Raw genomic sequence first — 25782 nt, forward strand, 5'->3', positions numbered from 1 at the left:
TTGAAAAGACAGCAACAACAACTCGGATAAAAGACATTCTAGTTCAAAGTTGGTTAATTATTTGTAAAAAAAAATACTTTACTTCCAGAGAATTTATTCGAAGTAAATGAATATCATTTACCTACGATAAACCTTTTTTTATATTTCAAAATAATAATGAAAATAAAATTAAAAAAGTTTGTTTTCAGTTAATTATACGTTGATGTGAAAATAGTAGGCTATTATCTAGTGTATTATCTTTAAAAAGTCGAATTTAAATGTTGAAAAGTAAACAAAACAATTGAAAAACAAAAACGAAATCAATTTTACTAGGTAAAGGTTCGCATAGCGTTGAAAAAGTTGAATTTTTCTTGAACACGTACTGTTGCGGTTGATCGAAAATTTTTGAACATTTACGCCCTATTAACTAACTTGATACAACGGCCGCAGCAAAAAAATGCCCTTCGGAAACACTATTAACGTCGAGTCCGTAAAAAAAAAAAAACAATAACTAATTGTACTTGATATTTTAACTTTTATTATTCCAGCAGCGCCTTCGCGCATTGCTAAATCTTGTAATAATCATAATTAGAATTAAAAACCGCAAAACGCTGCATAACCACCGAGTAATTGTACAAGAAGGTCAATTTTACACATGAACTGTTACCTCTTCATCAATAAAACAGGGCCGGCTTAAGGAACGTTAAACTATTACACAAACGAACTCCACCTTAAATAAAATTACAGGAGGAATTTACCTTTTATATTAAGTAGGTAAAAATATACAGGGTGACCCACTCCATACATTTGTTCATAACATGCCATCTCTATATTTCTGCCACCAATTGTAAAATAATTTCTCTAGAATACATTAAATCGTATTGCAATACATTTACATTAGCTTTCGTATATTTCAACTAAAATTGTCTAATCTGTCGCCTATTTCTTATTGCCTTCCACAGTGATCTCTTCGCGCACATCGTCCATGTTTCGCACCCGTACAACGCCGCGCTCAAGACAAATCTTTAACAAGCTTTTCCGTATTTCTAAATTAAGCTTTTACGAGCATCATCATCATAAGGTCGTCAGTCTTCAGACTGGTTGGACAAGCACCTTTACTCATTCCTATCCTGAGCTCATCTTTGAATTTCCCTAAAATTAGAACATCCTACATCCTTAACTATTTGCGAAGAGTAATCTAATCTAGGTCTACCTCTACCCCTCCTAACTCCTGTTTCTGCCTCTAATATGTCTCTGATTAGACCTTCATGCCTGAGAAGGTGTCCTACTAACCTATCTCGCCTATTTACTTCCGTAGAGTCCTCTGTTCTCCTATTCATTCAAATTTCTCTTCATTTCTAACCTTCTCTATCCACGGTATCCTCATCATTCGCCTGTAACACCACTTTTCGAACGCTTCTAACTTATTCTTTTCCGCAGCGCTCACTGTCTATGTTTCGCACCCGTACAGCGCCGTGCTCCGAACATACACCTTTAACAATCTTTTTCAAATTTTTAAATTAATCGCGCGCGAGTATAGAAGTGACTTCTTGCGATCTTGCGCTATCCTCTGCTTTATATCCCTACTACTCCTTCCGTCCTGACTTATGTGACTTCCTAGATACCTAAAATTAGCCACTTCATCTAATCCTTCGACTCCTTTCTTTATATTCGCTATTTCCCTACTTTTTTTCCCTTGCATACCGGTATTTTTGTTTTACTTTTATTTATTTTCATACAATAAAAGCAACTAAAAACTCGCCAAAGAAATGTGTAATTTCATGTTCGGCGATCTTAGTGTCTTACTTTTATAAGAAATTTGCCCTAATTTGATTAATAAACACAAATGTACAGGGTGTCCCTTTCAACAGCAACGTTTTAATTTATTAACTGTTTTTGATTTACAGCACTTTTAATAATGATTAATAGGTTTACAGCACGTTAAATTAGTTCCGAAAACAGTAATTAACGCCAATAAACATCTTTAACGGAAAAAAAAGAATTGCGAACTGAAACTCAAGGACGCCAAGTGACGTTCTGACCGCGAAAACATTATTACAAACAATCGTGTTAAGTAAATGAATGATAGTAAGTAGCGTGTCGAAATTCGATACTTTATAAGATTTTGGTGAAAGAAAACATTAAAATTTTGTAGGTTCGCAATCCGTAATGGTAAGAGATACTATACAGGGTGTTTCTGAAACAAGAAGGTGATAGAGCACTATAAAATAAAAAAATTAAGTAAATGTTAAATTGTTCGGATGTCAACCGTTTTCGAGAAAAACGTATTTGAAAGTGCAGTCCGACCCTGGTAAGGATCGAGGAAACATGACATTGCAATGCCGCATTCCATCAGCTGCAGCATACGTGTTTTAGGAGTATTTCTTTTGTATTTGTGATTTAAATACCATGTCGAGGTGTACTTTAAATAGTACTGCATACTATCAGCGGTGAATAAACTAGTTATTTAATTAATTGTTATCTAGTAGCAAGGTGTTGATGTTTACTTAATTAGTTGTTCCACAACCGTCACCGTTTACATTTTTCATCGATGTAGTTATCGCAATTTCTCTATACTATGCCAATTCACGCCCAGGGCCGGCTTCGGATTGGAACATCGTATAGTTTTCTTACAAATTGTTTTATTACTTAACGAAACTCTAAAGTTTACTAGTTATTACGGAAACGTCCTTATACGAAGGACTAGCTGAACTTATCCAAATCGATTGTTGACGGTCCGTATGCCAATTAGGGAAACCTCTGGTCTATACAATCTTTTACATATGCCAATTATAAATACTGTCTTAACCTAAACCCTTGCACAAGCCAACCAAGGAGGCACTTCGCAAAATAGCAAATGCAGACGGAAGACAACTTAACAGTTCTGTAATTAATTATTTAATAAAACAAAAACGAAATTAATTAAAACAAACACATTATATTTAAATTTTTTCTTAAATTTTGCGTTGGCATTGTGCTTCCTGATTGATGTGATGCTAGCTGCGCACAGTGAGCTATTTAGTTTTAAAAGTTGTTGCTGGAATCGCAATCCGTTTTAATTTTTTGGGGCACGTTTGACCTTGTACAGACGTTAGAAAAGAGCTTGGACAGGTGACGTAGCCATTAATAGGTTCCCATTCTCAAGTTCCTTGTTGCCGGTGTCGAAACACAGCGTAATACAATTCTATAGTAGCCTGTAGGCATATACGTGTGTGTGTGTGTGTGTGTGTGTGTGTATCTAGGACCGTCTATGTGTGTGTTTACAAGTGGTGCAGCGCAAGCTTGATTTAAGAGATCGGCGATGATTTAATACATACGGGGGGCATTCAACAAGTCCATTAAGAACAATCGAAGCGAGACGATATTCTTTTTTTATTTTTTTGTTTGTTATGGAAGACACCACATTTGACTGAAAACATACGAGGGTCAATAGAAACGTATTATTGTAACATTTATGTAGACATTGAAACTTATAACCAATAGACTACGTATGTCTATTCCTAAGTATATGAAGATTAATTTGGTTATCTTTTCTGGTTACGCCACTGGTATCCATGGCTAGCTTGGTTTGCAATACTTATTCTGTCTAATCAGATATAGCAAAAATATTCCACACACCTAACCGAAATTGATGTTGAATAAATAATAAATATGGACAACCTAAGAAAAGAGGTTTGCCTTGCTAACATTATATTGATCTTGACCTCAGGTGTCGACTCTGTCTGTTGTGGGCTCCGGCCAACTTGGATGACTAATGAAAGTAAATTTTTTAGCGCTCGTCTTCTACTTGCTGTGCACAAGATGATAATTATTCAAAGTTTTTAAAACGCTATTACATTATTTCACTCGCACGTACGTGTAGGAATATAGAAAGACATTTATAAACGAACAATTTACTTGCGTCTTGTTCGCAAAGAGAAATTCGTAAAAAAATCAAATGCCAATCATTCGTCAATACATGTACCTGCAACAGTGTCGAGAATTTTTGGTGTTGAATCAAAGATGTCGTCATTTTTTCTTCTTTACATTTCTTGTGGATCCAAATGGTTTCAATAACATTTATTAGAGTTAGAACATTTTATTATCTATACGAAAATAAGGTTGAAGGTATATTCAATACCACGTCGCATTTTTCAAAAGATGATGATTGCATGTAGCAGAACATTCTGTGAAAATGGCGATTGATGTAACACTAACGATTTCTTCAAGAAAGGAAAAATTTCAGGACGTACAAGTTTTTGTATGTAGGTATGTAAGTTTTCCATTGTTTTCCAAGAATATTACGCAAATAAATGAAAATTTACATTTTAAACGTTCGATTAAACGTAGCAATGGTGTTGGTTATTATCGGTAAAATTTGTTGCATATCAATTAATTGCTGTCACGGAAAGACGTTTTTAACTGCAACACACTATTTACCTGCTTTGCGCTTCAAGATCGCAATTTATTTTGAAGTTTTCTCCATATAGTCGATAAATTGATGAACTTTAGATGGATACTCTAATAATAACACGAAGAGAATCATCAACGTCATTATAAAGTCGTCAGTCCTTCTAAGACTGGCTGGACACGCACCTCCACTCTTACCTATTCTGAATTAATTTTCCTACCTCTACTCCTTTTAACTCCTGTTTCTGCCTCTAATATGTCTCTGACTAGACCTTCATGCCTGAGAAGGTATCCTACCAACCTATCTGGCCTGTTTTTTATTGACTTCCATAGAGTCCTCTGTTCTCCTATTCTTTCTAATACCTCTTCATTTCTAACCTTCTCTATCCACAGTATCCTCATCATTCGAATGTAACACCACATTTCGAACGCTTCTAACCTTTCCTTTTCCGCAGCGCTCACCGTCTATGTTTCGCACCCGTACAAACATACACCTTTAACAATCTTTTTCGAATTTCTAAATTAATCGTTCGCGAGCATAGAAATGACTGCGCTATCCTCTGCTTTATATCCTTACTGTTCCTTCCGTCCTGACTTATCTGACTTCCTAGCTACCTAAAATCGGCCACTTCTTCTAATTTTTCGTCTCCTACCTTTACATTCGCTCTTTCTCTACTTTTTCTTCCTTTGCAACCAGTATTTTTGTTTTACTTTTTTTTATTGTCATACAATACTGTTTTGTCTCTACCGCTTCCTTTTTGTTTACGACTAACTCCTCTTTGACAGAATCGATAATCGAGCCTTTTTCGAGTATGAGAATAATTAATTTAGGTAGACGTACGTTACCTACGAACGTCTTGCCCTAAAATAATTGGCGAAAGCGCTGGGCACGGCAAAATTTAATCCTACGGGTGATTTTAACACCAGAAGTAAGTAATTATCATCTAAATATGCACAACGATCTTATAAATTTATGTAACGTACTCGATAACCAAGTAATTAAAGACACTGCTGTATTTATCAACCAATAATAATAATGTTGATAACATACCGAAATTTATAAACCTCGAAAATGTTAACTACTTGTAGGTACTCAGTTCGTTTCTATGAAGCGCGGCTATTAATAATAATGTTTTTCGTTATTTCAATACACTTTATCGAGAGCTCTTTCATTTATTCAAACAATACACAAAAAAAAAGTCGTTAGGACGACAAAAAAAACCGAGTAAAAAGTAGTCCTTCAAAAACATGTTACCATACAATTGATAAAATCTCTACGAGAGTCAGATAGCTGAAATAATCCATTTAAACGATTTGAAATGTTTCAATTAAAAGGATAAATATTTCCTCAATTTGTACTATTGGAAGAGAATGAGTTATTTTTTCAAGAGTTAACTTGAAGTTGTCTCCGAGTAAAAATTGCACACGATACTCATTTTGGGAAATTGTAATTCGTAACGTTTTTGTTTGGATTTTGGCATTTAGTAAAACCCTAAAATCTGATTTCGGCAATACCCGAAACAACATTTTCCTATACGAACCCCAACGTTCCCCAAAAATCCTACCTTCTCTTCGTGGAACGCTTCCCCGACTGAGACCGGCGTGGACGGCGACGATGTGTTACCCCTTTCTTCATCCACCTTCCCCTCTCCCGTTCTTGCATTGTCCATGTTCCTTAACCCGTCCAGATGCGATTTATATTCGCGATATTTTTCACCCGCCATATTCGGCCGCACATCCCCGTTCATCCCCCTCACGTCAAGTCCGGACCTGAGTCTTTCGGCACCGTTCAACCTTTCGTGGTGGTTGATATCCCTGTCGAGATTGAGCCGATCCATGTGGTTTAGGTTCCTTTCGGCCAGTGCCCTTTCGGCATTTTGGGCAAGGGATCGCTCCAAATTTATCCTTTCTATCGTCAGGTTCCTCTCCAGTCCCAGGTTACGGTCTAAACCCATCCCTCGGGAGTCGTTGTACGAGACAGGACGGTGGTGTTCCGGCAAAGGTCTTTGATCGTTCAGGGACCTCTGTTGGTGGTTCTCGCCCAGATGGTTCCTGTCCGTCATGATCCTTTCCAGGCTTATGGGTCGGTCCACGACCGGTGGGTTTGGTCGATCCATCCTGTCCATTCTGTCCATGCCCAAACATGACCTTTCGAAGTTGAAACCGTTCCTTTCGAAATGAGATCGATCGAAGAAGCTTCTGGTGTCTTGACGGAGGTCATTGTTGTGGAGGTTAAGTCGAAGGTCGACATTACGTTCGCTAAGTCGATCGCCAAGACTCCGGAGGGTGTCTATCGATCTCTGGAGATGCGAGTAATCGGTGGTGTTGTCCAGATGCATTGGGGCGGGTTGGAAGTCCAACCCCCCCGTCCTGTACTCCACGCGACCCTCCAGGATGTTCTCTCAATGAATGAAATGGAGGAACATAAAGTGCTCGAGGAATGAAACTTTTCTTTTTGGTAACACAGAAACACGAAAACACAGAAACAACTGTGAAACTTCTTTTTTTTTTTTAGGTGGACTTACGCACGATGATCAACTCGTGTCTGAAGATGGTCTCTAGGTTGTGTTGTGCGAAACGTCGAAGACACAAAGACACTGACATGTAACCGGTGTACGAGTGGACTATTATTTTCGTGCAGCACACTTAATCTTATTTTTCTTGTTCTCCAAAAATCACTGGTTCAATTAAATTTTTTTTTATCCTTAGTCTCTAAATATCACACTTCTTCTTGTTCAACACTAACTCGTTAATATACGAAATTCGTAACTGTTTCGATTATTTATTTATTTATTTATTTAAATAATGTTCACGAATTACCAACTGTAGAACGTTTAAAAGCTTTTAATGTTAATTATGTTAAAAAACATTTTTCTCTTAATTTATCTGAAGAGAGGTAGGCATTCGTGCTTCGGAGCTGTGACCCAGGATTAGTACCGAAACCGTTAAGCCCAAATAAAGAACTCTCTTAAACNAACTCTGTTCTCGTATAAAATTTTTCTTCGTTCTAATACCTCATAAGAATTTCGTATATTTAATTTAATTTGTTTTCCTTATTAAACATTCTAAAGTCAACGGGCGATAATAAAAATCGTTTGTTTCGTTTTTTTTGAAAAGACAGCAACAACAACTCGGATAAAACACGTGAACGGGGCCGGTCGTATGGTAAAATAGCATGCCGGACTGCGTTTCCGTAAAAAATCAAAACAAAAACGAGAAGAAACAAATGAGCAATAAAAAAAGCGGCGCTCGTTTGGATAGCAAAAACTATACTAGCTGCGAAAGATTAGGAAAAAGTTTTGGATCAGCATCCCATCGCGGTGTGCTGTGCCGCTCGGTGGTGGGGCGGCCCTGTCACTGGAGGGGGCATACATTACATAATATACGCGTTCAGTCCGAGGTGGCGTTGAAGACGTACGCAAAACAAAAGCAAATCAGAGCAACGCGAATGCGTAATAACCTTCGTAATTATTACTGTTTGTTAAACGCATTTTTCTATCAGCACTTTTTAATAATGCAAAACGATCCAAGCGTGCGGCACATTCGATTGTTCGTAGTACAGATAGTTTGTCACCGCCGCAGCCTACTCTGCGTTGTTACTCGTTATATTAATTTAATAGGCAAATTTATGCACAACAGGTTTATAGCGGCTTACACAGACACACGTACGCACATACGGGAGACGTTTCGACGGAGAAAGGTTGAAGTTGAAGTATTTCCATAAAAAGCGGCTTTTTTATCGCGGTCCGGGAGAGAGAATTTATTGCTAGAACTGACCTCCGGTAACCAAAAACTTTGCGACGCCGTTCTGAGCGTCTCCCAAGGAAATTTATTTCGCGTCGATATCGCTGTGCGTGCGTAAAACGACGTTTTTCTCTATCCCTTTGCATTCCTCTCACGATGGTCTCCGACGCAACTCTACGCCACAAGTTCCGCACGCAGATTTTCCCGGACTCGGAAAAAGCAATCGAAAGAGCACACGATTCGCATTTGTTTTTTCCTTTGTCTAGTTTACCCCAATAACAATATCGCTTTAATCTGGGTGATTAAAAATAAAGGAACAACCCCTTGCAAAATAAAATAAAAATTCGGTAATATTTAATGGGTATTTTTAGAGGTCGACTCCGTATGGGTGTGAAATATGGAAATGGAAATGTTAGAATGGTGAGATCAAGTAAAACCGAGAAAAACTAACTTTCATTAAGTTGTCTTCGAATGATACAAGTTTAACTCAAATTATAAATTGCGAATCGAAATCCTATTACTAATCCTGAAGGATATACTGACTTGTGTCGTATCCAGGATGTTTCTGAAATAAGTAGCAAACTTGGAGGACGTAACACGTAAACAAGAAAATTCAGTATTTAAATGTTTCGAGGTCCGAAAATCCTCCGTTTTCGCGAAAAACGTATCAGTCCGGCCCTGGTGGGATCACGCAGACAAATACTACATTAGATCGTCGCAATGCATCAGTTGCAGCATCTATGTATCTATCTCTATTGTATTTGTTTTCCTAAAACAATGTCGAGGTGTACTTTCAACGATACTGCATACTATGAGTGAAGAATAAAGTAGTTATTTAATTAATTGTTATCGCAATGGGAATTTAAAGATTATTATATGTAGTAACGTAGTAATAATCTGTTGATATTTACTTTATCAGTTGTTTCACAACCCTCACTTTTTACATTTTTCATCGGTATAGTTGATTAATTGTTACTGCTATTACTGCATACGTTGCCAATTCCCGCCCAGGGCCGGCTTCAAATTGTAACTTGTTACAAATTGTTTTGTCCCTTGACCATGCTATGCTTCTTTACTCTCTATTTATTTCAGACAAGCCCTGTATGTCTATATTGGATCAATCTGGTCGGACCTCTACAATTCACCCTGTCAGGCATTATTCCTGATCTGGTCTGACCAAATGTTCCTTTTTGAGTCCTATTAGGGCAGTTAGACTTCCAGTCCTACATATTTTCTTCTCGAGATGTGGTGTTATATAGGGGAATTTTAAAAATACCGTAGATAGAAACGAGGGAGTATTTGAAAGAATATGGAGCTTTATCGAAATGAAGGCATCCATACGAAGCAGAGACAGGAGTTAAGAGGGGTAGGCTTTCGAGAAAATTGGTTCGAGGTGCGTGTTTTCGAGTTAAAGATTTTATAATGATGAAAATATGTACACCTTTTATTTCTAATTAATAAGTTCATCTATCTATCATTAATTTCTTTAAAGAGCTCCCCTTGGAAAGTTAAATGCGAAACACGTAAAAACCATTTTTATTACACCTTATTTAAAAACAACTCATCGAATACATTTAGGACGGGGGTGCACATAGTTGTGTAACTTTTATTGTACAATAACGTTTTAAAACGCTTGCCGCCCGTCTACGAAAGGGTTCTTTTACTATCAGCCTCCGTTTTTTTTTGTTACTTATTATTATTTTCCCTTAAATTATTACTCGCCGAAAAGAAGCACTGGGGTAGAAAAGAAAAGAAAAAAAAAATGCCGCCACCAAACACGATCGGGATCTTTCCGACAATTTTATGAGTTTATTGACACACGAAATCGTCACAGAAGCTGGGATCTGTGCTCAAGAAGATCTGTCAAAAAAACTTCCGCGTCTATAAAATGGTCGTAAAATTGAGTAAATATTTACGAAACGTTAGGTAACAGCTACACCGAAATTTTAAGTATTATTGTCGAACAGGGAGAAATGCCGAACGAAATTAGGTCCACGAACGGAATAATATGAAAGGGGTAAGTCTCGTTTATTACCAAATTTTATTTTTATTGTTACTCAATTCCTTTCAATATACGTACATATACACCTACATAATATACCCCAGTCTGCTATCATAAAACGATATTGTACTTCAAATTCCTTTCTTGTGTTGTTACACCTACCGAAACGTATTTTTTATTTTACGATTAGCGTTTAAAAGAGTAACGCGTTATAGGTACCTACTTATCTATATTTTAATAAATTATTATCAACTGTAAATCAACTAAACACACTAAAGATAATAATTCAATTATCTACTAAATCCAATTGGAAATTTTCAATACGTGACTTTTCTGAATTTATAGCTAACCAGGTTGATGTTTTAAAGACAGGATGAAGGACTATCAAGAAAAACGTTGAAAACAAGTTTAACTTATCATCATCGTAAGGTCGTCAGTCCTAAGACTGGTTGGACACGCACCTCCACTCTTTCCTATCTTGAGATAATCTTTGCATTTCCTCAAAACTAGAACAACCCACATCCTTAAATATTTGAGAACAGTAATCTAATCTAAGTCTGCCTTTAATATAACTCTGGCTAGAACTTCATGCCTGAGAAGGTGTCCTACCAACCTATCTCGCCTATTTCTTATAGACTTCCATAGAGAGTCCTCTGTTCTCCTATTCTTTCTAATACCTCTCCATTTCTAACCTTCTCTATCCACGGTATCCTCATCATTCGCCTGTAACACCACATTTCGAACGCTTCTAACCTTTTCTTTTCCGCAGCGCCCACCGTCCATGTTTTGCACCCGTACAGCGCCGCGCTTTAACAGAACAATAACTACGTAATTTACATTTTACATACCCATGAATATTTAAGATTAGTGAAGGTGTCTTTTAGGGGCTTCTTCTAGGCTTAATTATGAATGATTTGATTGGTTTAAATAAACTTTCTCCTTTAGACATTCTATCCTTAATTTAGTTTTAGTTTTTATACCTCTATACATTAGTATTTCATTCACCTGAAGAAGCCACTGCGTGTGGCGAAATGGTCACTGTGGTCTTTAAAAAACTGTTTTGCAACATAAGTTATGTTTTTGTTCTCGACGGGACCATTGATGTGTATTTTGGACTGTAAACGATCTAAAAATATACAATGTCGGTATTATTGCATGTTGAGAAAAGCGGCTGATTCTTCTGATCAGTGGCGGCTCGAAAATTAGGGACAGTATGTTCCTGGATATCCTTTTTTTTTTTTTCGATATGTATGACATAGACACACAATGGTCATACAGGTGCAGTAGATTGGCGATCTCGTCCTCATTCGGTGACAGGTAGGCAGCACAAGGCTTAGAAATTCGTCGTTGCGTATGGCAACCTGTTTACGCTGGTGGAGATGCGGCAGCCATGACAGTAGCTCTTCACTTAGGCATTTATATCATATATTAAGGTTCTTACAAACATGGGAAAACCTCCTTAGCTCTTTACCTACGTCATTTCAATAGCCGTCACTGTTTTTGAGTAGAATGTTTTAACGATTGTGTATATACTATCAATGTAATATGGACAGCACAGGGCTTAGAAATTCGCCGTTTTTATAGCAATCAATTTACGCTGGCAGAGTTGCGGCAGCCATGACAGTAGCTCTTCACTTAGGCATTTATATCATATATTAAAGCTGTTACAAACATGACAAAACCCTCTAAGGTCTTTACCCTCTTCACTTCAATAGTCGCCACTGTTTTTGGGTAGAATATCTTGACGATTGTTTATGTACTATTAATGTATTATGGACAGCACAAGGCTTAGAAATTCGCCGTTGTTATGACAACCTGTTTACGCCGGCAGAGATGCGGCAGCCATGACAGTAGCTCTTCACTTAGGCATTTATATCATATATTAAGGCTGTTACAAACATGACAAAACCCTCTAAGCTCTTTACCTACGTCATTACAATAGCCGCTACTGTTTTTGAGTAGAATATTTTGACGATTGCCTGTGTACTACCCACGTATTATATTTATCTGCACGGCATAAGATTGGAAACGTACATAACGGTGCATCAATGAGACTAGAGACACGGCACGGCGGCATAACACAAGATCATTCCCGAAATAACACGAAAGAGAGTAATTTGAAAGTTATTGACACATTTTTTTTTTGTTCACGTTACCTACTATTTTTTGCTCCTATTAAAACCGAACGGTCGTTCTTCGAAAACCTACCCGATCTGAATGTTGCACTTTACCGTTTCTAATCGGCATTTACGTTCGAAATTTTACAGTTTAAGGGCTGGATGACCGGCTTCTGAGAATAGTAACCCCTTTTGTACACGTACCAGCGTGGAAAATGAATTACTAGAAATTTTTGGCTTTTGAACTGATTACTCAACAAACAAACATGTACCTACTTAAATATTTTTAGATACAGGGCGAATAGCGGCTCATTAACACAGAACTTTTTGTTTTTAATACTCTTTAAACACCCTTTGAAGAACTAATCAACTCCATACTCTAGGTCCAGGCACTGTTTCTGTAAATAACAATTTTTTAGGCGGGCGGGGTTTATATTCGGGTTTATAATTGGTTGTATTTAACGTTTAAAGCATAGATAATAAAATTCATCATCATCATAAGGTCGCCAGACCTAAGGCTGGTTGGACACGTATCTCCACTCTTTCCTATCCTGAGCTAAACTTCGCATTTCCCTAAAACTAGAACAGTCCACATCTTTAACTATTTACGAACAGTAATCTAATCTAGGTCTACCTCTACCCCTCTTAACTCCTGTTTCTGACTCTAATATGTCTCTTACTAGACCTTCATGCCTGACTAGACCTATCTCGCCAATTTTTTATTGACTGCCATAGAGTCCTCTGTTCTATTCTTTCCAATATCTCTTTATTTCTAACCTTTTCTACCCACGATATCCTCATCATCCGCCTATAACACCACATTTCGAACGCTTCTAACCTTTTCTATTCCGCCGCGCCCACTGTCCATGTTTCGCACCCGTAAAACGCCGTGCTCCAAACATACACCTTTAACAACCTTTTTCGAATTTTTAAATTAACCGTTCGCGAATTCAATAATAAAATTGTTGAAAATATACCATGCATCAAGTATAAGGTCCAAATTTGGACAGACTCATCTAGTTAAATAACAACATGTACATCGCTCTTCGTAACTGTATTATCTTTTATTTAAATAAATGCCCTTTCGGGTTCGCAGTTGGCTGGGAAATTTAACAGGGATACTTGGGACTATCAGTATGAAAAACCCTGTGGCTCAGAAAATAATAATAGACAAGATGATAATATAATTTTACTAGATAAAGGCCAAAGATTAAATATCTATTAGACATCTTCAAGATTAAAACATCTTTTTAAGTTTAATTTTATATTTGCAGTCACCATTACGATAAAATAAATTTTTGAAAGTAATTTCGTTGTTAATTTATATATTTATTTAAATAATGTTCACGAATTACCAACTGTAGAACGTTTAAAAGCTTTTAATGTTAATTATGTTAAAAAACATTTTTCTCTTAATTTATCTGAAGAGAGGTAGGCATTCGTGCTTCGGAGCTGTGACCCAGGATTAGTACCGAAACCGTTAAGCCCAAATAAAGAACTCTCTTAAACTGTACGTAAATTTATATATAAGCACTTATCTATAAAATTTTCCTTTCGTTTTAGATTTTCTCTGTTTCTTTCTATTGTTTTTGTATTCAATTAATCTGAAGAAGTCGGGAACCTTCAAGCGAAACGATATCTGTACCACCAGGTTTCTGTCGAATGCTGATACTTGTTTTTATTTATAGAAAACTATGTAATATAATATTAAACAAACCTAAGGAAAGCGTCAAAACATTTCGAACGCTTCTAACCTTTTCTTTTCCGCAGCGCCCACCGTCCATGTTTTGCACCCGTACAGCGCCGCGCTTTAACAGAACAATAACTACGTAATTTACATTTTACATACCCATGAATATTTAAGATTAGTGAAGGTGTCTTTTAGGGGCTTCTTCTAGGCTTAATTATGAATGATTTGATTGGTTTAAATAAACTTTCTCCTTTAGACANCGTCAACAAAATTAATATAAGAATTGAACACAAAACATTTATCGGTTTTATAAGGTTACGAGTACTAATTAAATAATTGCCCTTTCGATTTAATTGATATCGTCAATAATTTTAATTAACTGAAACGTGAAGACATTTTTTTTTCTGTTAGATTGTCAAAACATAGCGTCCTGATGAATCCACCCAATGTACAAAAAAAAATTATCGAACCAAAACCTTCTGCTATTTCCTCAATTTTCCTTTTTTCCCTTCATCCCTTTCGTTAGTAATGGAGGAAGCAGTAAAAACTTCCTGCTTAGTTTCCCGAATTTTCACGGGACCCTCTCATAAGAAAGGTGAATAACCTCAGCCAGGCTAAAATAAAGTTAGCGTGTTAGCGTCTCGTAGATTTAAAATATAATTTTTTCCTACGAATGAAAATTATTATAATTGTACGGGTAGAGGGGACGTACAGGGGCCACATAGGGAGCCCTGGGGGGCTAATTTTTTTTGTTATTGTACCTATCATGTAGCTACACGTACTTAAGAATAAACAAAAACGCGTCAAGTCAGTAATCAGGTCCAAATAAAATTAAAAAAAAAACACGATCAAATGGCAGTGGCGTAACATGACCGAAGCGAATGGGGAAAAAGTTAATAGAATTTTTTAATCCACGCATAAAGAACGGAAGCTTATATGTCAACAATGAGCGGATTGCATTCATTAGGATGTGGAGGCACAGGCGTGGACAAACATATAATATTTATAACGCATAACTGGTTGAACCCATTCAAAATTTTGGCGGAAGGACACCATTGCCGATTACACTTTCATTATCATAAGGTCGTCAGTCCTAAGACTGGTCCTATCGCAAGATAATCTTGAAAACTGAAACAACCCACATCCTTAACTATTTGCGAACAGTAATCTAATGTAGGTCTACCTATTACCCCTTCTAACTCCCGTTTCTGCCACTAATATGCCTCTGACTAGACCTTCATGCCTGCGAAGGTGTCTTACTTCTTATTGACTGCCATAGAGCCCTCACGTTCTCCTATCCTTTCTATTACATCTGTCATTCGCTGCCTGTAACATTTATTATTTCGAAACACTTTTAACATTTCCTTTTCCGCCGCACCCATTCTCTATATTTCGCACTCGTACAGCGACGCGCAGATATACACTTAACAATCTTTTTCAAATTTCTAAATTGACCGTTCGCTAGCAAAAAGTGACTTCTTTTTATTGAAGACGACTCGACCCTGCGCTATCCTTTGCTTTATATCCTCACTACTCCTTCCGTCCTGACTTATCTGACTTCCTAGATACCGAAAATCAGTCACTTCTTTTTTTTTTTGGCATTAGTTAATGTACAATCTTATTAATCGGGAATTACAACCGATATTTTCAATTGCTACAGTGAAAATATCGCCGGATTTGGAACGCGCAGTCTCTATTTGTTTTGTTGGTTTGTTGATTCCTGTGAGACGTAAGTGTACACGTCCGATTTTTCGTAGGTATTACTTGACACAAAAGTTTTCACTTTTTTCTGGTTAGGCATAACAATAACATGTAATGCTTGAATAAACTCACATTTAATTATCATTATTATTACTACTTTGTTGCTTTATTATTTATATGAACATTGAATGCATATAACAATAGACGGTTTAGATTAAACGGAGTTTTTGTTAAATGTTGCTAATAACCGTTAAAAATTCGTTTCTTATGCTCCTTTCTACGTTATATCGGCATCAATAAAAAAGCGCATCAAACATTACAATAAATACAAAGTAGGACTTTCATAGGTAGGTGTTCTAAAAAATGAATTAATTATAATCCACCGATGCACTACATAAACGTGTTGTTTTAATATTAATCGATTCAAAGATAAATTTTAAAAAAAAAATTAGTGGCGAAGAAAATAAATTTGCAAATATGTTTCAACAATATTTAATAAAAATTCGACATGTGTTTCAGTTTATGAGAGCTTTATCAAGAGATCAAATTAGATATTAATTAAATGAAGTATTTAATCTATAAGTATTCTTGATAAAGGCCCAATAAGCCGAAACCTACAATGTCAAGGTTTTATCGAACACTGTTGAAGCATTTTTTTTTGGTTTGCGATTTTCTTCAAGGTAATGAGACAACTTTAGGATAAGACTTTCAATTGAACTGGATAGTATACAAATTATCCAAATGTCTGGGTTGTCGGATATACTTAGGACGATAAGATACTAGGTTTTACTCGTAATTTTGCTAGCGTGAATATCCTGAATACACTTCGAAGATCATCGACGACCACATGAAACTAATTTCTCTATCCCTCGGGAACAGTACATTTTTCCTGGATAAAAGGTACCTTATGTCCTTTTCTGCATCCTTGACAATAGGTGTACAAAATTTCATGATAATCGGTTGAGTAATTATGACGTGAAATGATAACAAACAAACTTAGATAGCATTTATATTAACTAGGACTTAGGTAGGTGAATGTCGTCAGGTGTTTCATAAAAGTGAGGTAAAACCAGATGTTTGGGCAGTTTGTATACTGTCCAGCAAGTTTACGAACTAGCCAAGTACCTAATCATACTAATCTGGTTAAAAGGGGTGAAATGGTTAACAAGATCTAATGTTTACCTATACGAACCAGTACCACATTATTTGGGTAGGTAGATACTTAATATTAAACAGTATTGGATGTGAGAAAGGGTAGAGCGATGGAAATTGCATTTGAATTTCAAAAATCGTCCCCCATTAGGCTAATCGATTTTTTATTTTAATACGTCAAATACGGCGTAAACAGGGTTAAAAAATCACAACTTGGGTAGCTCCAGGGTGATTAAGACTAATCGTTCCTTTAGCATACACTCAACGTACCAAAATCACGTCGGCTTAGTACTAGCACGTAGTAAATGACAGACGTTTTTTCTCACGGAGCAGCATGCAAATCAAGTAGTCGTTGCCTATATGTATGCACATACGTATGTAGTAGGCAGGTATGTGATCGTATCGCAATTATATTACAGCGAACTTGTTAGATTCGGTAGTCTTACTTATGTGATGAAAACGCTGCAAATTCATGGTGTTGTGGGTCTCCCCGCGTTCGACGTCAGCCCTCCGGCCCAGTGGGGTGGTGCGTACCGCGCGACTGAACCAGGCCCATTGTTTCGCTCGGACGAGTGTAGAACTGGTCAAATTTTTGAATAGACCCAGATTTGAATGCGACAAAAAACCCGGGGACGAAGACTTACGTCACGATGAAAGCGAGGAGGGTTGACCAGGGGTCATGTGCATGCGGAGGGTTGTTTTGTATTTTTTAGAATTGTCATGAAAGAGGACAGTCAAGGTGCAAGAAGGGACGGTTTTTTCCGTTAAATGTTTTTTTTTCTTGGTTTCTCCTCTCTTCGGAAGTCCATATTGTAACGAACTTTTTTTGGCGGATGCTGGATCGTGGACCCTCGGAAGGAGAGTCACGTGCTACTTTTTATGCAAGGCTTCGTCGGACAACTTCCTACCTTCTATGTGCGCTGCCGGACTTGTGCAAGAAGTTTTTTGCGGAAAAAAATGTAAACATACCAGTTTTTTGCTAGGTTTCTTTCTATTATTGGAGTACAAACTGGACAGTTTTTCACTATGTGTTTCGAGAAAGAGGCAAATGAGACTATTATCACTCAAGGAAAGCTCAAATTGGAGGAATAAAAAATATTACAAAGGACAGAAATCAAAATAAAAATTAATGAATTTGTAAGATAAAAAACTTTTATGAATAAGTTGTTATAAAACGCTCAAAAAGGAGTACTTGGAAGGGGAATAACTACTAAAAAGAATTATGAATCTTCTATTTAAAACAATTTCACTGCTAGTTGTTTCATTTGTAGAAAATCATAACAGAGACATGTGGAAAAAATCACTTGATTTTACGTATTTATAGAGTCAACAAGTAATTGTGCTAGGCTAGAGAGTTTTTAATCCATTTGAAGGTAAACATTCCTAAGGAAATTAAATGAATAATCTAAAAAATACGAAAGGGGCAAACTTTAAATAGGGTTCCTCGTTTTCAATAACAAGATCATATATTTTACTATAAAGTTATATGCTGGTAAATTACTCTGTTAGAGACATAAACACGACTTTTAATTGAATAATTTGATTCTTACTATCTAATATCTTTTATCTCCGCGATATTATACGTATAAACATATACGGGTAAGGCAAAAACTTCACCGAACATAAAATTTAAAATTTCTTTGATTGAACTTATACTATTTTATTGTATCTATATCTAAATTATTTATTTAACTACTTATTTACTGGGTTGGTAGGCCAATTAGTTCGGTTTAAATAGAGTAGAGAACCAATAATCAAGATAACGAAGAAATAATTAATGCAGGGCGGTGAGGCGGCTTGCCATTTTCACTCATCCTGCCATTTTCTACGTTCCCTACCTATATAGTAAGGTAGGCTAGGTAGGTAAATAAACTGTTTTTTATCCATTAGCTAAGATGAAATTGTTAAATAAATTGTTGACTAAGTTTAATATTACATTAAAGTAATTTTATTTTCAAATAAATGTATAAAATTCCTTCCTATATGACACTTTGAGGATTGCACGACATGGAGTGTCCCTATATTGAGTTTTTTTAAATTTGCCAATAGTGTATAGATTATAGACATGCAAAATCGACTAGTTATGTAATTTATTCTTTTCATTTTTACATTTGACTTCAAACAACCAGTGCTTTGCCTACAAACCTCAAGAAGTTGACCTTGATATTTATTAAAGAATAATTATCGCCTCGCAGATTTACCTTTATAAAGATATATAAATATATATACGTGTGTACATAATACATTTACGTAAACGAACACATTCAAATGACATTACATATCTGGCAACAGCAATTACTATAAGACTTAAGCACGTCCAGTTTTAATTCGTAGCCTGTTCTAAACTATTCCTAGTGCTATTAAACTATAGCTACGTATGAATAATAACGAATTTTGAAAATTCAAAAAATACATTCATTGAAAAATTTCGTGGATCATGTTTAATAAGATCCTTCAAGAAACGAATCATGTTTCATATATTTTAATCTGAAGTTGAAGATAACTTTATAATTACAAAACGTTGTAAACCTTAATACATTTATCAAAATTTTCGAAAAAAAAAAAAATCGAAACAGTTTAGTAATTCATCATTCTATTTCGCGGTAAAATAGGTTGAAACACCCTGTATGAAACTTAATTACCTGTCTGAATTTAAAATTATTTTCAGTCATTAATAGTTAAGTATATTGTTTATTATTGTAAACGCATCATGTATTTTGAACGATTATGTCATTGGTATGTGCCAGTTGAAATTTGGAAAATCACGACGTGTAGATATAGTAGACTAAAAGCACCTTTGACCCTGGAAAGGTCACACGGTCGTCAGTCCTAAGACTGGTTGGACACGCACCTCCACTCTTTCATATCCTGAGCTAATCTTCGCATTTCCCTAAAACTAAAACATCCCACATCCTTAACTACTTGTGAACAGTAATGTCTCTAACTGGGCCTTCATGCCTAAAAATGTGTCCTACCAACCTACGACTATTAAATATTAATCTATGTAGATATATAATTCCAATTTAAGTACGTAATCAACGTAAACAGAAGCGAACATACCACTCTGTTTTTATTTTATCATTTTATGAGAAACACAAAAATAATATTCGTGGTACTACGTCTGAAAACGGTTTTCAAAAGTTATTAAATTGTAACAGATTATATATTAGGTACGTATATAATTTACTTGTTTTTCTATAAAAAAATAAAACCCACGGGCGATTCCCCACCCCAAACATTTTATAAATGATTTATACGTATTTTATATATTGTATAGTGCATACAATATCTTGTGGCAGATAATAAATTATTGCAAACTGATTCACCATAACATTATGGATTGAACAAAATTAAAATCGCAATTCAATAACGTCAATTACGTTATTTTCGCAAAACAACTTATTACATCACAGATTTTGTTGTATTTTTTTTTATTAATACGTAAAGTAATAATAATAATAATAATTTTTGCTGGTACCTACCGTAGATGTAAATACTTGACGTGATGCTTATTACAAGGCTAAAAGAACGGATTTTACATTTAAAAAAATATACGGAGGTGGTATAAATAATCTAGGATTAGATAGGTACTTATAAAGCCAGGTATAGCTGAAGTATTTGTTTGCATACACGAAGAGAAAAGTTAAGTACTTGTGGAGTAATATTTAACAAAAGAAACATTTTTTTAAGTAAATTTGTCAATGGTAAATAAATAATAATCGTCTTAGCTTTTTTTACCAAAAGTTTATATCTACACGAAAAAATACGCAGTTTTTTTCTTTTTATATATATAGTACTAAATATAGAAAGAGGGCCTATGTTCAGGGTATTCACCGAGGAGATCCAGAATAAAAAACTTATTATGTGTAACAGGTAGGAATATCAGGCTAAGGATTTCGTACAGAACAGACGGCAAAGCAAAAAATTTTTGGTAACGCGATTTTTTAGTTTCGAAAAAAAAAAAAAGAAAAAAAAGGCACTCGTGCCACGCCGACTTTTTTTTGTTTTGTTTTGGATAAGCATGCGTATTTTTTGCGTATAGAAATCAAGTGGTCCGGGCACAAAAAAGCAGCATATCCTACGCTTTTATAGACCATTAACACCTTTTTTTTAGGACGGTTCTGTTTGTTGTGTTCCATAGAACAACGAAACTGCTTCTGTTAACAGTTTATAATTCAGTAAAGATTCTTGTTCAAATAAAATTAAAGTAAATTCCACACCATTATGGTCATTGTCGTTTCTTACTTGTATGATCTATTGAATTCTATGTAGGAAGTTTTTCAATTGCAGTATTTAGATACAATTCGTAATAATTAAGGGCAATGAACAACAGCTGAATGCTTTCTTTGTTGCAAACAAAAGCAGATCAAAAGCTTCGCCTACTTGCAACGAAGTAAGCGACACAATTGGCTAATTTTAACAATTGACTCAAAAGTTCCGCCCATTTGTAATAAAAAAAGGTTTTTTGATTTGTTTTGGTTGCAAAGTAGATTAAGGTTGCGCCCATTTGCAATAAGAAAAGTGCTATCTCACCTGTTATAGTAGTAAGGTGAACTATGATTTGTTTTGACTGCAAATTATATGAATCGCGTTAACAATTGAAACAAAAGCTCGCCCTTTTGCAACAAACAATGGGAGCTCTGTTTAGTTTTGTTTTCACGTCAAACGAATCGCGTTGGCAATTACAACAAAAGCTATGCCCTTATGCAACAAAGAAAGTGCACGATGATTTGTTTTGGTTGCAAAACAGATGAATCACGTTAACATTTAAAACAAAAGTAGCATTAACTTTTAAGTTGTAATAAACATGTGCAAACTGATTGAATTTTCTTTGCTGCAAATGGGCGAACATTTTGTTGCAACATGCTACATGACTCATTTCTATTCGACAATTATTTTATTTTTAAACACCGTATCGTAAAACTGATGAGGGAAAAATCTTATACTTTATTTTTACAAAGAGTCGAGTGATTGGAAAAACGTTCAGCTCAATCTACAATATTAAAAAGAACAAGAACTACTACTAGTATTTTTAGTAGCAGAAGTCTTTTAAATGTCAATTATTTGAACATTATATATATAGTAACGTGTCATTCGAGAAAAAGGTTAACCTTAACCATCAGAAAATTTGAAAAGGGTTCACCATTACATGCAGAACGACACATGATTTCGGAAGGCGAGTTCGTCGTTTTGATAAGAGCTCGGAATAAATAATAAATAGTTTCCGAAATGGCTGAAGCGTCCATGGCCACTCTCCGATAAATAATTCACCGTTAAATTTAATCAATAAAAGGACGATGCTCTCGTGAGGCACTACGAAAATTGTTGGTCTGGAAACAGAGGGTGCCATGGCGATCGCCGGCCATGACGACTACGCAAGGTTAAAAAGAGTGACCCTGGTCATTACTGAAATACACGAACGAATCGATTACATTAATTGTCTGATAAGAAACCTTGATTCTGTTCTTTTTTTACTTTTTAATCAATAATCAAGAGCATTTCCGAATATGGGTCTATCTCTGGGGCGATGGCGGCTGATACTAAAGGTCGAATAGAATGCGGTTACTAAAGTCAATTGACCTTTTGATTATCTATATAGATACACAATGCTGGACGATGACAAGTCGGTGAAGTAAAGTAAAAAATGTAAAATCCGAAGATGTTTTAGAAATTTTGTGAAATCAGGTACCTACTATTATAAGTCTCTCAAATGTGGTTCTTCGGAGGGTAAAATCGACACAATGAAGGGCCAACCCTTTGACGTTACGCGGTCCCTAGTCCCATTGTTACGGGAAATAATCGCGGTATGGGGTTCGCTCTAAAACCTATCATCCCTTTCGCGTGTTGCAGTCTGTGTTGACAGAATTATTAGTATTATATTGCAACGCGGTCTGTAATCGTTCAAAGATATCGATTGCCCACGTGTAAATAATAATGAGCACGTCTGAACTACTTTGACTTGCACCAACCTCTTCATTATTCTCGATGAACCTTACATAATATCACTTTCAATTGTCATCATCACTATTATTACTATTATTATTCACAACCAATAAATAGCACTTCGTTGTCAAAGCTTTGCAAACAAAACAAATTAGAGTCAATTTTCTGTATTATTTCTTTGTTTGATTTAGAAACGAAAATAACCAGGACTCCTTTTTTTGTTGCAGAGCGGGGTAGCTTTCAATTGTTAACGCGATTCGTTTGAGATTGAAACAAAATTAACCAGAGCCCATCCTCTTTGTTGCAAAAGGGCGAGCTTTTGTTTTATATGTCAACGAAATTCGCTTGATTTGCAACCAAATGAAATTAGAGTGCTCTTTCTTTGTTGCGAAAAGATATAACTGTTTTTAATTGTTTACGCGATTCGTTTAATTTAGAAACAAAAATAACCAGGATGCTCTTCTTGTTGCAGAATGGGGTAGCGTTCAATTGTTAGCGAAATTCGTTTGAGATTGAAACAAAATTAATCAGAGCCCATCCTCTTTGTTGCAAAAGGGCGAGCTTTTGTTCTGCATGTCAACGAAATTCGCTTGATTTGCAACCAAAACAAATTAGAGTGCTCTTTCTTTGTTGCGAAAAGATATAACTGTTTTTAATTGTTTACGCGATTCGTTTAATTTAGAAACAAAAATAACCAGGATGCTCTTCTTGTTGCAGAATGGGGTAGCGTTCAATTGTTAGCGAAATTNTATTTCTTCCTTTCAGTTTGGATAGTTTGATCAATTAAATTTTTTACAGTACTTGAAAAAGGTTGGATTGACCGCCATATTGACCGAATGGCGACTAAAATTAGGAAGTTCATTGCTGCTGATCCCTAACTGAAACATCGTAAGAAGTGTTCAGTATTAGACACACAATTAGGTTATGAACGCATATATCATTTCTAAGCAAATAATAGAGGAATACTTTATATCATGGTTCGTCTAGGTTAGTTTTGCCGCCATATTAGTAAAGTGACTACTATAATATAGATAATAATTAATGTAGTTTGTAGACAGTTGAAGCTTTGAAGGTTGACAATGGCCCATTACAGTAGTCATTTTACTAATATGGCGGTAAAACTAACCTAGATGAACAATAATATGAAACATTACTCTATTATTCCCTTGGGATTGATATATAGATTAATAATAGTAACTTTATCGAAACGACCAATTTAGAATAATAATCTAATAGCTACTCCCTTATATAACGGTGTAAAATATAACCTGATACTGAAGACTTGTAACGAAGTTTCAGTTAAGGATCAGTAGCAATGAACATCCGCCATTCTGGCAATATGGCGGCCAATCTAACCTATCCTAAGTACTGTGATAACTTTAATAGATTAATCTGACTTCTGTTAGTCTATTTGTTTGCAAATGTGTACTTTATTACGTTATTTGAAATCTAAAACCTACTCGACGTATTTAAATAATTAATAAATGATTAATATAAACAAGAATAGTCGGCAACGTGGCAAGTTTTAATCGAGTAATATGTAGTATGTAGAATTTCTTTGAGTTCGTACAGGTACGTATAAAATAACGGGTTCAAATTTTAGAAAGGTAAATAGCTCTCGACCTGTTACTACTTTACTACCACTTACACGACTAGATGACTACTGCAATTGATTTGCAACCAAAATAAATCAGAGACCTCTTTCTTTGTTGCGAAAAGATATAACTGTTTTTAATTGTTTACGCGATTCGTTTAATTTAGAAACAAAAATAACCAGGATGCTCTTCTTGTTGCAGAATGGGGTAGCGTTCAATTGTTAGCGAAATTCGTTTGAGATTGAAACAAAATTAACCAGAGCCCATCCCCTTTGTTGCAAAAGGGCGAGCTTTTGTTTTATTTGTCAACGCGATTCGTCTGTCTGATAGTCATTAAAAGGTCATGGTATATTTTCTTTGCTGGTAAAAAGGACGGAGCTGTTTTTAACAGACTTCTTAGATTTTCAAAATGAATCGGTTACACTTTAATTTTAAGGTTATTTGCTGATTGAATAGGTGCAAGGCAAAGCATTTACAAGTGTTATAATTAATAATTTGACAATGTGATAAGCAATTGTTTGAATTGCACCGTGAAACAATGTATGGTTGTTGTTTCTATGAATCTGCGATAAGTAGAGACAAAAGAGGTCTTCTAATTATCATTCAGCGGCCAATGGGTGTACCTAATAGAGGAATAGAGTGAATGCTCGCATATTATCTAGTTCGATAAAGCGATTGATTTTAAATATTCACTCGAGCGCGAACGCGATTCTATAGGTAATGGTATCTTTGAAGTTTTTAATTAACAAATTTGACATGCAGGAACTTAGAAATTAATAAAGCGACTTTCTTTTCTTTATTCACGATCGTTAACATATGTTAGGTAGGTACATACACATGCGGTATAAACCGTTTTTCCATTGGTTTAACAAAAGATACTTTTTCTTTTCGAACGAGCGCAATTAGTTAATTATCAGTATACAGGGGGAATTTACCTTATTTTTTATAAATGAAAATATGTTTTTGCTATAAATAAACGTGATGTTTATTTCCCAGAAGTCGCTTGTCGTTAAATGAGATTAAGGTTTTTCGATTTCATTATCTCAACAATTACCTGCTAATGATATCGATGTGAAATTAAATGAATTAGCAGGAAATATTTGCATAGTGATTTCCTTTAGAACGTTTGCAGTTTAATTATTATTCTCTGGGCGCAAATTTTGTTTCAATTATCAAAGCTTTACAACCAAAACGAAACAGTGGGCGCTGCCTTTGCTGCAAAAGGGCGCAGCGTTTGGTTTAATAATTGTCAACGCGATTCGTTTGTTTTGCAACTAAAGCAAGTTAGAACACGCTTTCATTTTTATTAAAGGGCGCAGCGGCTGTTTTTATCTTCAATGCGATTCGCTTACTTTGAAACCAAAAAACTGTTGCAAAAGGGCGCAGAACTTATTTTAATTGTCAACGCAGTCCGCTTGCTTTGGAACCACAATAAGCCAGAATAGGCTTTCATTTTGTAAGAGGGCGCAG

At 35.6% G+C, this 25782-nt stretch overlaps 1 protein-coding gene across 3 annotated transcripts in view; it reads right to left on the bottom strand.

The window, feature by feature from the left end:
• Positions 1-25782, bottom strand: part of LOC108732702 (zinc finger protein rotund-like) — a 166144-nt gene that overhangs the window by 15061 nt on the left and 125301 nt on the right. Inside the window, exon 1 of one of the 3 annotated variants that reach the window (XM_018463662.2) lies at positions 5934-7168. The exons of the other annotated variants lie outside the window; for them this stretch is intronic. Within the exon in view, the coding sequence (XP_018319164.1) occupies positions 5934-6707 (774 nt within the window). The 5' untranslated portion in view covers positions 6708-7168. Of the gene's footprint in view, positions 1-5933; positions 7169-25782 lie in introns of those variants that run through there. 3 annotated transcript variants of the gene reach the window in all.

The sequence above is a fragment of the Agrilus planipennis genome, unplaced genomic scaffold (assembly GCF_000699045.2).
Source record: "Agrilus planipennis isolate EAB-ADULT unplaced genomic scaffold, Apla_2.0 scaffold6, whole genome shotgun sequence".
Taxonomy (NCBI): Eukaryota; Metazoa; Arthropoda; class Insecta; order Coleoptera; family Buprestidae; genus Agrilus; species Agrilus planipennis.